At 51.9% G+C, this 13,408-nt stretch overlaps 1 protein-coding gene across 24 annotated transcripts in view; it reads right to left on the minus strand.

Annotated features, from left to right (window-relative positions):
• Ablim2 (actin binding LIM protein family member 2) overlaps positions 1-13,408 on the minus strand; it is a 129,601-nt gene that overhangs the window by 19,185 nt on the left and 97,008 nt on the right. For all 24 annotated transcript variants that reach the window (XR_008217644.1, XR_008217641.1, XR_008217643.1 and 21 more), the window contains 2 exons: positions 8,564-8,616; positions 7,774-7,912 (listed from right to left, as the gene is read on the minus strand). Coding sequence is in view for 19 of the 24 variants with exons in the window: in XM_052736120.1 (XP_052592080.1) it covers positions 7,774-7,912; positions 8,564-8,616 (192 nt within the window). In the remaining 5 variants the exon portion in view is untranslated. The remainder of the gene's footprint in view (positions 1-7,773; positions 7,913-8,563; positions 8,617-13,408) is intronic.

Genomic DNA, 13,408 nt, shown 5'->3' on the forward strand with positions numbered 1-13,408 from the left:
AGGGCAGGGTCCGTGATGCTTCCAACAGAGACAGGACTAGGCAGCTGACAACAACAGAGGCCCATAAAGATGATCCTCCTGCCTTGTTTGCGACCTTCTATCCCCAGGACGCAGAGGGTGATATCTAAGCCAGGTATTCACACCAGGGACATCACAGGAATGGGGCCCAGCTGAGCTGGTACCCATGTTCAGGATAAGCCTTGGTACCACATCACCCAGGCTAGCTCCTTCCCCAGACTCAGGACATCCTAGGCTAGGTAGTGCCATCCTGTGCTGTGATAGCCACCACAGACCACCACCTGCCAAATGGGGCTGGGAATCTTTGAGGATGGGGAACCTCAAATTCAAATAGGGATTACTAGCTTCTCTTGAAATGGAATGGGCCAGGCAGAGACACAGGGGTCCTTGATGCTCACTAGCATGAGGCCAAATGTCATGGGAGCTGCTGGACAGCCAGGAGAAAGCTCAGAGGAGCTATGGGCCACATCCCCCCACCATTCACTCTGAGGTGTACACTGAGGACTGGCATGAGTACCAGGTACAAAGCTGCCCACCCATCCTGTCTGGCCCTGCTGCTGAGCGTGCCGGGCTAAGCCGTACATTGAGGTTCCTTGTGGGCTCAGGGACACCTTCTCCCAAGGGACCCAGTGAGGAAACCTAGGAGCCCATGCCAACTAAGGTGCTAGATACAGTTCTTTCTCAAAGAGGAGGCTAGCAGCAATAAAGAACAACTCTGTTAGGTGGATTCTTAGCTCCATTAAGACCCTACTACATCAGAAGCCCATGATTCTGCAAGCCTCCCAGGCCTTTTGGATGAACAGCAAAGGTCTCAACTGTGTTTCTGGCCCTCTAGTCAGGGGCTGCACACAGCCTCCCCAGGCTCAATATTCAGCCTGTCACACACGGTAGCAACCTTATTTCTATAGGCCACATGTGCCTCCTACTTTCCTAACAACTGTCCCAGATAAGCCTGGTCAGAAAAAAAAGATTCATTTCATTTCTAATTATATGTATGTGTGTGGAAGAGGGGAAAGGGTATGGGCATGTTCAGTGCTGATGCCCATTGGCCAGAAGAGGAGGTCAGAGCCCCTGGAGCTGGAGTTTTGGGCAGTTGTGGGCTGCCCAATATGGGTGCTGGTACCTGAGCTCTGGCCCTCTGCCATCTCTCCAGCCCTGGTCATACTTTTTCCTTTAAGTGTGGAAATATGGGGATGAAGAGATAGTTCAGCAGTTAAGAGAACTCAGGGTTTGATTCCCAGTACACCATGGTGGCTCACAATCACATGTAACACCCTTTTCTGGCTTCTACGGGCACCGTGTGCACATGGGGCACAGACAGACATGCAGACAAAACACCTATCCACATAAAACAATTTTTAAAAAAAGAAACCTGAGAAGAGGACTGGTAGCCATGCCGCCCCACCCTCTCTGCCTAGACTTTTCCCTTTCTAAGGTTGGAGCCCGTGCAGTTATCACTCTCTTTCTGGAGAAGGTCCCTTAACCACTCTTTAAGGTGACAACTTCTCTCAGTTTTCCCTCATCTGAGGTCTCCGTGCCTTCTGTCCAGAAGCATATTCCCACTGAATGTAGAACTCACAGACTGGCCTTCCCTTTAGCACACTTCCGGCCACTCACTTCCGGTCCCTGTGGCTTCCGTGTGGAGGGAGCTGCCACCAACTAGTGCTTCCTGTAGATGACATGGCTCTCCTCACTGTGTACTTTCAAGAAGCTCTTTTTTTTTTTTTTTTTTTTTTTTCGTTTTTTTTTTTGGTTTTTCGAGACAGGGTTTCTCTGTGTAGCTTTGCGCCTTTCCTGGATCTCGCACTGTAGACCAGGCTGGCCTCGAACTCACAGAGATCCGCCTGGCTCTGCCTCCCGAGTGCTGGGATTAAAGGCGTGCGCCACCACCGCCCGGCTTCAAGAAGCTCTTTTAAACCTTTGTGTTCAGAAGTTTAGTACCACATCTTGTTGTGGACTTTTTCGGTTGATCTTCTTCGGGGTTCACTGGGTTTCTTGACCTTGCAGGCTTACATCTCCTGCTGAGTCTGCAAGGCTTTCGGCCATTGTCGCTTTGGATGTCTCTAACCCATTCTGTCTCCCCTTCAGGGAATTCAAAGACACAAGCACCATGTCCCAGGCGCCCGGTTGTTTTTCTTCTCTCTGCTGTCCACACTGGAACTAAGACCCCAATGTCCTCTGTCGGAGTCAGTCATTCTGTCCCTGAACCCACACAATAGGTATTGACATTATTTTACTCCTCAGTTCAATGTCAGTTCCCAATTGACTCCATTCCAAAGTCACTTGTGTTTCTTTGGTGAGACTTTTTCTCTATTCCAGTTTTGACACAACTGCTCCCTAGAGCATCTTTATGACAGATGTCTTAGAATCCTTGTCAGATGACGTCAACGCCAATTCTTTCCAGTGTTCGAGTCTGGTGACTTTCTCATTCTAATACTAATGTCACAGTTCTGGGTGTTGCAAATCAGTTTTTGATTGAATCCTGAATACCTAATTGTTGTGATAAGAGATGGGATCTTAGGTAGCCTTCCATTTTAGCATGGCCAGAGTTCTGTTGGACCCAGTGTGCAGGGCCAGACATACAGACTGACTCCCATGGTCATTGTTTTTCAGAGTGCTGTTTAGTAAGCTACTCCATTCTTCTCGATTTGCCTGGAGTTGGTGCCCCTCACAATCCCGGACAGAGCTGCCTGTGTATTTGTCCTACCAGCCAGGAGGCAGAAGATGCTAGCGATAAACAGAGACCCTCTCCGGGGCCTCCTCTCTGCAGGCTTCCTGCTCCATACCCATCCCCTACCCCTGTCGAGGTGGCCAGCCTCCTCCCCCTTCCCACCCTGTGGCTGCTGGCTCCCTGTAGCCCCCTTCTTTCAGGTGTACTTAGCAGGGAGAGCTAGACAGGTGAGTCTACTACGGTGGGTGTTCTTGTGCTCTAAGTTGCTATCTAGGTCTTGTTACAATCAATCTTTCTCAGGGAGGGATCAGCCATTATGTGATTTTAAAGGTCCCAGAGTCCCGTACGCAACAGAACAGATAATTCTTGTATTTCAAATCCCTTCACACTTTCAAAGTGCTAACTCCATGCTCAAGGGTCTCTGTGCTTTGAACACAAGGGGTACGGTGGGGGGAGGTGGGGGGGGTGGGCTGGGGAGATCGAGTGACCTGTATAAAATCAAATGGCCCTAGCAGATCTTCTAGGGACCTGCATATCTGATATGGTCAGATGGCCTTCAAGAGTGTGTGGCCAAATGTAGACATGACAGAAAAGTGGGTATGCACAGAAGGGGCAGGTACAGAGGACGGAGGATCCCGAGGAAGTTCCCAGCTGTGTGCTCATGACTTTAGGTTATATCAGGCCCTTTAGGCACTGAACACACCCCCCAACGCCTGGGCCAGACCTAGGTTTAGTCTAACGACACACCCTGCGCCAGCTCTCAGGCCACCCACAGCCACTATGCTGCCCGCTGCTCTTGGAGTCGGCTCCATTCTCCTCTAGGATGGCTCATGAGAGGTCGGGGCAGCCACTGAAGACTCAAGATGTGTGACTGAGAGAGATAGTGTGTGTTCCTGATGCAGTGGGAGGTGCAGGCTTCTCTCAACATCTGGCAAGCCACAGCAGGCCACCACTTCTTTGTTGGGGTCCAGTATGTGACCACCACTGCCTGCTCTGTGAGGGGTAGTTCCTCTCAGCTCTGAACATCAGAACTCAATGTCCCTGAGCACACGTGCGCTTTGGGCTGTGGAAGCCAGTGGGACAGGCTTAGGCTGCAGTCTGGCATGTGAGTCTGAATGTTCCACCTGGATGTCTTCGCAGGACTGCATGCCCAAGTGTCAGCCCCTCAACCTACAGGTTCCTGGGTCATTCTCATTGTTGTCCGTAAGGAAATGTCATACCATAGGGGCTTGTTAGGGGACCCAACGTCACACAGCAGTGACTAGCTGGGGCTCTACCAGCTGGACCTGGGGATGAGTACAATGCTCTGTGTCGATTCCTTTTGAGGTTTTCTGGATACATTTGTAGCCTTCAGAGCTTTCCTGAAAGTCATGCCTGTTCCCATCTGAAATCTGGCTAGTCCCTCTCCCATTATACCATGGTGTCTGTCTCCCTGGGGCTCTGCAGAAGCCAATCCCCAAACCTTCATACACACTGTGCATTGCCCAGAATACCTCCCTAACACAGATGCTGGCAGCCATCTCCTGTCACCTTTGGCCAACTTGGTCCCAGCTCAGGGGAGAAAGCTGAAGTCCTCTGGGGCTATCATTGCACAGGGTGGGGGTGGGGACTGGTAACAATGACCTATCAACACAATTTGCTAGCCCTGCCTCTACCCTCGACTGGATCATCCCTTCCCAAGCATCCACTGCTTCCAGAACCACAACTGAGGCCTGCTGGACACTGGCCTCCTCCCCAAAGACTTCTTATATTCCCATGACACTTTTCCCAGCATGCCTTAGCTGCCAACTTGCATATGCCACCTGACTTGCCCCATCTCACTGCAGTGTCACAGGACAGGAGGCCTTTTCTGTTTCAGGCCCAGCTCTGGTTCCACATCTAGAACAAGGCTGGGACACAGACGGTGTTCGAGGACTGTGTGCTAGGCGATTGGACTGCTCCTGCCTTTCTGGACCCTGATTCAGCGCTGGAAATGCCAAAGATCTTCCAGTTCTGCTATCTGTAGACTGTCAACTAGGAGTCTCAATCACAGCTCTACTACCAGGCGTTTGGCTGTCCCCCTCAGTACTCCCAGGAGACTTGACCGGGCAGGAGGACCTGCTCTTCATAAACACTGGCAAGGGAATGTGGGGCAGCTCTTTCTCACCATGAACTCTGTGGGGGGTCAAAGGGTGGAGGGAAAGTCTGACCCATGTACCCTCCCTCCCTCTCTCCCTTCCTCCCTCCCTCCCTTCCTTCCTTCAGAGAAGAATAGAGCCACAGAGGTCTGTCCTGTGACTGGTTGGTTGCTGACTGCCTCAAGAGAAGGCAATGCTCTAAGGAGCAGAGACTAGCACATCCCACCATTCCACACTCCACAGGGGCCCCCTGCTGGAGGACACAGAGGTGACATCAATGGTAAAGGCACAGGTCAATCTGGGGTGAAGTGGCCCCCCCCATGAGGTCTTCCCCCTGCACTTCCTGAATTGCTAAGTCAGAGAGACTCCTTTGTCTCCAAGCCCAAGCCACCCGGAACCCACTCCTCCCACCTTCCTCTCAACCTGCTGATGTAAAGCAGGGGCCTTGCTAGGGACCACTGAAACCCCTGGGCAGCGGCTTCTACAGCCCAGGTGCTTGAATCATACCACCAGATCTCTGCCATGCCTGTGTCTGTGCACATCTGTATTCACATCTGTGAGGGAGAGACCTCAAAAGAGAGGATAGGACAGGAAAGGTCAGGAGTGTGGGACCCAAAGGATATGTGTCCACAGGGTGCAAGCTCACTCTGTAAGGCCTTCAAGGCCCTCGTCTTACAACAAAAGCCAACTTGTCCCCTTTTGTGCCGACTCAGGCCGTCATTAATGACCACTCACACAGTGAGAAAGCCCCCGCATGGGACACAGCTACAATAAAACCCATGCCCCATTGACAGGAGCGCAGAGCCTGGCAGAGAACTGCTGCCCCGTGGGACTGTGCAGCACCACTGGGGTGGAGATAAAGGCACAGGTATAATGCTAGACCCTGTGAGCTTCCTGCTCAAGAGATCTGAAGTCAGGACACCAGGAGAACGCAGAGGCAGGAGGATGTAATCGTGACTGTTGGCACATAATAAGTGGCATAGGTCCAAGCACAGGCAGCTGGTTCCCACAGGCCAGGTGTACCCACATAACAGCTACTTCCTGTCCACACCACTCATGTTGGCTTGCTGCAGGGATGCAGTAGAGGAATGGGGTGACAGGAAAGCCCTTGTCACTGTGGGAGTGACCAGTGAAGACACCCGGAACAGCCTACCTCACAGGGTCCACCACACTCAAAAGTGCTTGGGATGAACACCCCTGTTCCGGCATCTGCAGATGAGAAAGTGCTATAGGGGGTATAGGGGACATGCATAGGCCACCCAGCATAGTGACAGCAGAAGCAGGACCCTGAGAGGTAGCATCTCCAGCTGGGTTTCTTCCCACCCTGCGCCCCTGCCCCCCCCCCTCAGTCCTGAGCCACAGGAAGTCCATACATTCCAGTGGGGATGGCTGAGGGCACAGGCTGACCGCCATGGGGAGAATCTGGGTGAGGTCATGGGAATGGAACTAGGCACTCCCCTAACCAAGCAAAGACCAGAAACTGGAAAACACCATCCTGAAATACCGCCATAAATGTTTGACCCCCAGCTAATGCCTGGATGGCAGGACACCACATAAGGCAGTGAGAGCTGTGGAGGAGCCTCCATGACTCAAACTCAAGTACCACAAAGCACATGTGCACACCCAGCAAGAGGGCATCACCTGGGGCAGGGATCCTTGGGACAGAGGGCTGAGGGATGGTATGCAGTCACCCCAGTAGGCACAGGCAGGCACACGGGAGCTCCACCTTCTCTCACCATGCCTTCAGCCTAGCTCTTCCTCCAAAAGAACCTACAGGAGACCCTACGGGGCCATTTGATGTGCCCTCCCATGTTGACATCAGTCTGTGTGCAAGCTCTGAGATCCCAAGGAACCTCATCTGCTTACCAAGACCCCACACAGAAGAACATTTCCATTTCCAGTTGGTCACAATGTCCGGCATCCCTGTTCCTCCCTCTGCTGCAGGACACTTCTAGTGTGCCGTGCTCAAATAGTGCTGTCCACGGTCAGGAGGAGAGGTGGGTGTGAACAGTCATGGCGATTTACTGCGGGCCAGCCGAAGCACCCTTGCACACCCAGGGCCTAATGACCCGAGAGTCAGCATTGCTGCTCTGTTCTCTGTCATCAGCCAGTCATCTGAGAGTCCAGATTTCACTCAGAGTCGGTGCCACTATGATGCCGGGTACTTCCTCTGCTTTTCCACACCACATAGATTCTCACGACCTCCACTTCCAACCACAGTCACAACCATAGCAAACAATCCCCTGTTTAGCTCAGAGCAGAGGCTGCTTCTGGGAGAACCTGAGTCCACCTGCAGCCTGTGCCGCTGACTCTGCCTGTGACCTACAGCACCTCCAGTAGACAATGCAACGGGGAATTTACTCTACTTGAGGATCACCCCTAAGCCAGGCTTCACAACACCCCCAAGGCTAGGCAGACATCAGCTTTGTTGCCTGTGACGTCAGGTCATACCTCCTAAGAATTTCCAAGTGCCTGCCTTGCTCAGGATGTCACAGGGACCAGGACAGTGCCTTGTACCAGTTCCAGGGCTGGACTCGCCCCCTGACCATGACCACATCTGCCCCCAGGGAGAGAGGCCCTGAGAGCGGCTCTCTTTGCTTTCTTGCCAGCTCTGAGAGAGCCACGAGGGGGCGCTGTGCGCACACTAGCCAGCTGTGTCACCGCAGAGAGGTGGTGGGTGAGGCAAGGGCTCAGACCTTCAGTTGGCTTGATTCACATCTGAATGCTCTTTTGGGTGTTCTTTAGTTTTGTTTTAATTTTTATTTTTGAGACAGAGTCCCCCTGTGCAGCTCAAGCTGGCCTCAAACTCACGGCAATCCTTCTGCCTCAGTCTTTCAAATGCTGGGATTACATGTTGACTCCTGCTTTTAGTTTTTTTTTTTTAGGGAGGAAAGCTGAGATTTGGGGGCCCACTTAGGAGGGGCCCTTGGTTGGCAGTCTCCAGTGCACATCAGAAGAGCCACTCACGTGAGTAGAGGCTATCCCCCGGCATCCTTTGCAGAGGTTCTCGCTCAGCCCCGCTGCTGAGGGACAGAGATTGGCTGTCCAGGTCTGGAGAGTTGGTTCTGGTGTCTGCATCCCCCTTGAGGAGCAGCCAGGTGGTCTTCTGCAGAGGAACAGAAGGTTATGGGAACGCTGAGGTCATCTACCATGGTGGAAGCACCTCACCAGCACCTTCCAGTAGCTTCTGTACTTCTACCTCAGAAGCCGACCCCACTGCTTTTAATGCGGGTCTCACCATTAAAGGTGTCTCGTTCATACACTCTGCAAGTTCGTGAAGCAGCTGGAGAAATGGCCAAATACGGCATGCAGCTTGCTGTTGTGATGCAACACACACACACACACACACACACACACACACACACACACACACACACACGTCCTCTCTGGCTGCTTTCACAGTGTGGCCACATCAAAACAGTATAGAAGTAAGGTCTACTACATTCTACTCTCTGGCCATTTATTAAAAACAAACAAACAAACAAAAAAACACCTGCCAAGCTGTGCTAGAACCTTCATGTCAAATACCCCAGAATGCACTGGGTTTGTTTGCTTGTCAGTGTCCCCATCTCCTCAGTCCCAGAGTCATGACCTGGATACCTGGCAGAGCAAGTGCTCATATTGAGTGTAGAAGGAGGCAGGTGGGTGTGGCTCCCACCTTGGGCCTCCCAGGACCCCAGGAGCGGAGTAAGAGAAAGACTGGAGATCCAGCTCGGGGAACCATCCCACCCTGCAGGACCATATCCCTCCTTATTACCTTCCTGCTATCCTGGTCAAAACTGCTGTCTTCCACGTCCAATCGCCTGGCGGCTGGAAGGGAAAGATCCATTTGTAAAGGCAGCTCACCAGGTTTGTCGTGGGGGCCCTGCTTTACCTAATGCTCAAAAGTAAAAGAAAATCAAAGAAAAGGACAGCAGAATGAATGCCTTTCACAGGCCAGAAGCGTGACACACTAGAGCAGCCTCCTCAGAGACAGGGTCCAGAAGGTGAGCATGCCCTGAGCAAAGCGACACCTCACTGCAGTTCCAACCACACCTCCAACCTGGAGAAATGGAGTCACATTTTCAGACAAAGTGACATTTTTCACTTGGCAGTTGATAGGCATACTTTTGACCTTTCGAGGGGGACCCTGAAGGGACAGAAGGTCTCAGCCTCAGAGTCCTTGGTGTCAGACACAGCCACATGCTTCTTGGGCTTCACTGCTTCTTTCCCAACACGAACTCTTCCAAACTGGAATTTGGCCCATTTCACAGATCAAGAGACTGAGGTTCAGGGAGGGGCCTTTCTTTGAGGTCCTGGACCAGCATGAAGTGAGGTGAGGGGGCTGAGAGTGACATGAACTCAGGCAGTCAAAGTCCAAAGTCTCCCCTGCCTGTCTCCACTGAGCTACCTACTGCCTGCCCAGCCCTGAGCTCTGCCACTGGGAAGAGTCCACAAGAAACAGCAAAGAACAACAGTACACCTGAAGACGAGCCCACTTGGAGCAAGAGTTCACACCACCACAGTCGCTTGTTTACCAAGAAGACTCTTGGCGGCATCATCACATCCTCCCACGGGGCTGACACTTTCCCCCAGACAAAGAAACCATGCAAGGCATGCTGGGATGTTTCAGGACCCACTCAGTGCAGGGAGACCTACCAAGCACTACCCCAACCCTGTGCACACAGCAATGGCTGCAAGTCCTCACCAGTCCTCACCAGCTAGGGCTCAGCTCAAGGAGGAGAGCGGGCGGGCGGGCGGGCGGGCTTCTTACCTGCAGCCTGTGGCGGGCTCAGCCCTGCCCGTCTCTTGGAACGCCCTGCCTCCTGCACCACCAAGGACAAAACTGACACCAAGTCAGAGAGCTTGGACATTGGGGACTGGGCTACAGGACCTTGACAAGACAGGGCCAAAATTGAAAACTGAGTACTGCCATCCTAGACATGAGGACTCTGCGTCTCCCCCCGCGGTGGCTGCCTGTCTCTCCCAGTGAGAGACTGATTTTTTTTTTTTTTTTTTAGGTGAAAATAAACCCTCTACTTTCTCCACATACAGAGGCGAATGAACCACAGACCTGCTATGGAGGCTCAATGGAGGGACACAGAGGGGGTGGACAATGTGACTCCTGTTGCTCAGACAATGACTGTCACTGGGCAGCAGCACCAGATGTGGCTAATACGCCAGCATTGACTCTCAGCAGCTGACTGAGGGTGCAGGGATAAGCAAGCTGTGGCCACTCCAGCGCTGAGGTTCTGCCCCACCCTCGGCACCAGAGACTCCAGCCCAGGAACTCTTCAGGTTGTGAAATCCCACCCCAGGAGCCCAGGCCATGGATTTTCAAGATTCCGTATAGCCACAGATGACACACTAGCCAACGAGCTCTAGCATAGTGCTACCCAGGGCTCCAGAATACTCCTCCACTGACTGAGAGGAATGTTCTGTGAAGACTTAAGGGTCCTCTGTAAACACCACAAGCTCTGACAGGTGTGTAGCTTGCCAGGCCAGAGCCAAATTCACCAGGCATTTTGCATTGTTGGTAGATTGCTTCCATAACAACTCAGAGCCTCAGTTTCCTGATCTGTAAAATGGGAAAATGCCACCTTACCCCTTCAAATTCATGAGGACCAGATGAGAGAGTGTCTGAGAATACAAAGGCCAGCTTGCAGGTCTGCAATGCTAGGAACAGGCAAGGGGTCAACCCTGAAGGTAATTTGCAGGCAGCTCTTCCCTCTTAGAATTCTCTTAAATCTGAGCATACTCATGTGCTACATATGTGTCCCTCTGACTGCGCATCTACTCACTTCTACTTACTCTCTTAACATTCCACCCACCTGCTCATCTATCTACCTACCCAGACACTAGCCCATGCTTCTGCTCATGGACATACACCTATCCACTAACCCACCCATCATTTTATCCAATTCCTCCATCCATTCACCCATGCACTAACCACTCACCCATCCACTAAGCCATATACATATATGTGTGTGTGTGTGTATATATATATATATATATATATATATATATATATATATTCTATCCATTCATGTATCCACTAACCAACTCACCTACCCCTGTATCCACAGCTCTCCAGTTATTCACCCACCTGCCCACCCATGCATACCTCCCTGTCCTCTTCAATTCATTTCTTTGTTCACTGATGCATCTATTCATCCATGCAGCCCTGTCCCCCATCATACTGGGCCTCTGCCACTTAACCCTTCAGCCTCACCCCTGCACCTGCCCTGTCCTTCGCACAGGGACTCAAGAACAGTCGGCCTCAGCTGACTGACTTTGTTCTCCCCACAAGGTGTAGGGATGACAAGGCCTCACCTTTGCTCACAGGGACCCAGCTACAAATCTCTCTCCCCACTGAGCAACTGGTAGGAGATGTTCAAGGTCACAGCAGCATCTAATGTGCCTGGTGCCTCCTCCAGTGTCCTACCTACTGACCTCCAACACATCAGTGCACCCAGAAAGTAGATGGATGGACACAGTCCAGAGCCGCCATGAGAGCCAAGCAGCTTGCTTTTGGCAACACCTACACTTCCACATCTCTGGCTTGCAGGGGGCCATCGACTATTCCAGGGTGCTCAGGGGTAGTCTGTGGTCATCAGGTAGTCTCAGCTCTGGTCTCTACTGGAGCTATTTGCCATTAGTGCAGAGCCAAGCTCCATGAGTGTCCAAGCACAGGCTTTGACAGCTGGGCCCTAGACACACCCGGTTGGTACAATCTCTAGTAGATGGAGTTTCTGAACACATGGGGAGAGGGGCTCAGGGGCTTGGTGTCTCTCCTCAGACCTCAGGGTTCCAGAAGGGTGAGGATGGGGCTCTTGCTTCTCTACTCAGGTCCAGACCCATGGGTAAGACTTCTCTTACCTTGCCCAGCACGTATCAACCATCAACCTGTACAGTTTAAATTGCTTTGGAATTACATTGAGAGAGAATAAATGAATGAATGAATGAATTAATGAATGTGTGTGTGTGTGTGTGTGTGTGTGTGTGTGTGTGTGTGTGTGTGTGTGTACATGCATGCACACACACACTGGGAGCAAATCTACAGACTCTCAGCTTCACAGGACAGGGATGTACTTGGTCATATGTTATAAGGGCAATTGTATGGGCTCTGCTTCACAGGGCAGGCTATGTTTGGCCATCCCTATGTCTCCAGCTCTGAAGTAGAGCCAATCACATAGTGGATGACAAAAAACCACCCCTTGGACAAATTAGTGAAAGCCGCTGGCATCTCTTGGCACTTGGCTTCCTTCTATGAGGTTGGGGGAATGGCATCTGTTTGCTGACGGCTATCAGAACTGGCAGAGGCGTCAGAGCAAGGGCCACAGAGTCAGCACTTCTGCCGACTGGCTTCGCTCCCACCTACTGTCTGTCTTCCAGAGAAAGGGGTTCATCATGTCCTTCAGAACACAGAGAAGCTCCTCTGAGTCCCACAAGCCCTCTCTGGAAAGACTGACTTCCTAACACTCATGTCCCATGTCCCTTGAGAACTTCTGCTAGACATGCCCCATGGGGGTACCAAGTTTCTGATGCTCTCTGTGGACATCTGGCCTTTCATCCTATCCCAGAATTGAACCCCAAACCAATGTGAGACTCCATCTTCTAAGAAAGAAACCCCAGAGAGGCACAGAAAACCCTTATCTCCATCTTCAACCAGGGACCAAAGAACTGGTAATAGATATGGCCTACTCGGATGGTAGCCCTGAGAACATGGGTGACCAAATGAGCATCTTCTGCCTGCAGCTGTGGTATGGGAAAAGCTGCAGGAGGGGCCTCTGCCTGCCAGCCCCCCGCCCCCGACTCACTCATGTCTGTCTCAGGCTCATGCTTGCTTAGAAATCTAACGCAAAGCTGTTGAAATGGTTGCTCCGTTCTGGACCTGGACAGTCAAACTGTCTAGGAAGTCTTTGAAGAAGCACTATTGGCCTTTGACAGTCATGATGGCCACTTCAAAGTGTCAACCTCTCAGGACTTAGAACCACCTCGGAAATGAACCTCCAGCCACATCTATGGGGTATCGTTAGTTTCTGGGCATGGCCGTGGGGGAAGGGTGGTGTTGATTATGTTAACTGAAGTGGGAACACCCACACAAAAAGTGGGTGACCATTCCCTGAGCTGTTTAAAAAGGAGAAATCAAGCTGAGCACTGTCCTTCAACACTCTCTGCTTCCTGGTTGTACACGTGATGTGACTAGGTGCTTCCTGCCACCTTGACCTCTCTGCTAAGATGGATGGTGTTCCTGAAGTGTGAGCTGGAGTAAGCCCTTCCTCCTCACATCAGTCGCTTTTGTCGGGGGTTTTGATCACAGCATCAGGAAAACAAACTAAACAACAGTCTAAAAATGGGTGCCTGCCTGCCTTTGAAAAGCCGCCTCCGCAGAGTCCCTTCTGCTCAAGCAGCCCTGCCATTTTCAGGAACCGCCTGAGAGGTCTGTGAGGCACAAGGCCTCGTCCCAATGTTCTACGGGGAATGAACCCCGAGGAAGGAAGCGTTCCTCTCTGCTAAGTAGCTGGATGTGAATGGCTGTGTTTTTACCCATAACTGCCTCCCCGGGGTGACCAGGTTGGATGCTGTATGTGTATACAGGCATGTGTGTGTATGTGTGTGT

This window comes from Peromyscus californicus, unplaced genomic scaffold (assembly GCF_007827085.1).
Source record: "Peromyscus californicus insignis strain IS unplaced genomic scaffold, ASM782708v3 Scaffold_13__1_contigs__length_99412109, whole genome shotgun sequence".
Classification (NCBI taxonomy): Eukaryota; Metazoa; Chordata; class Mammalia; order Rodentia; family Cricetidae; genus Peromyscus; species Peromyscus californicus.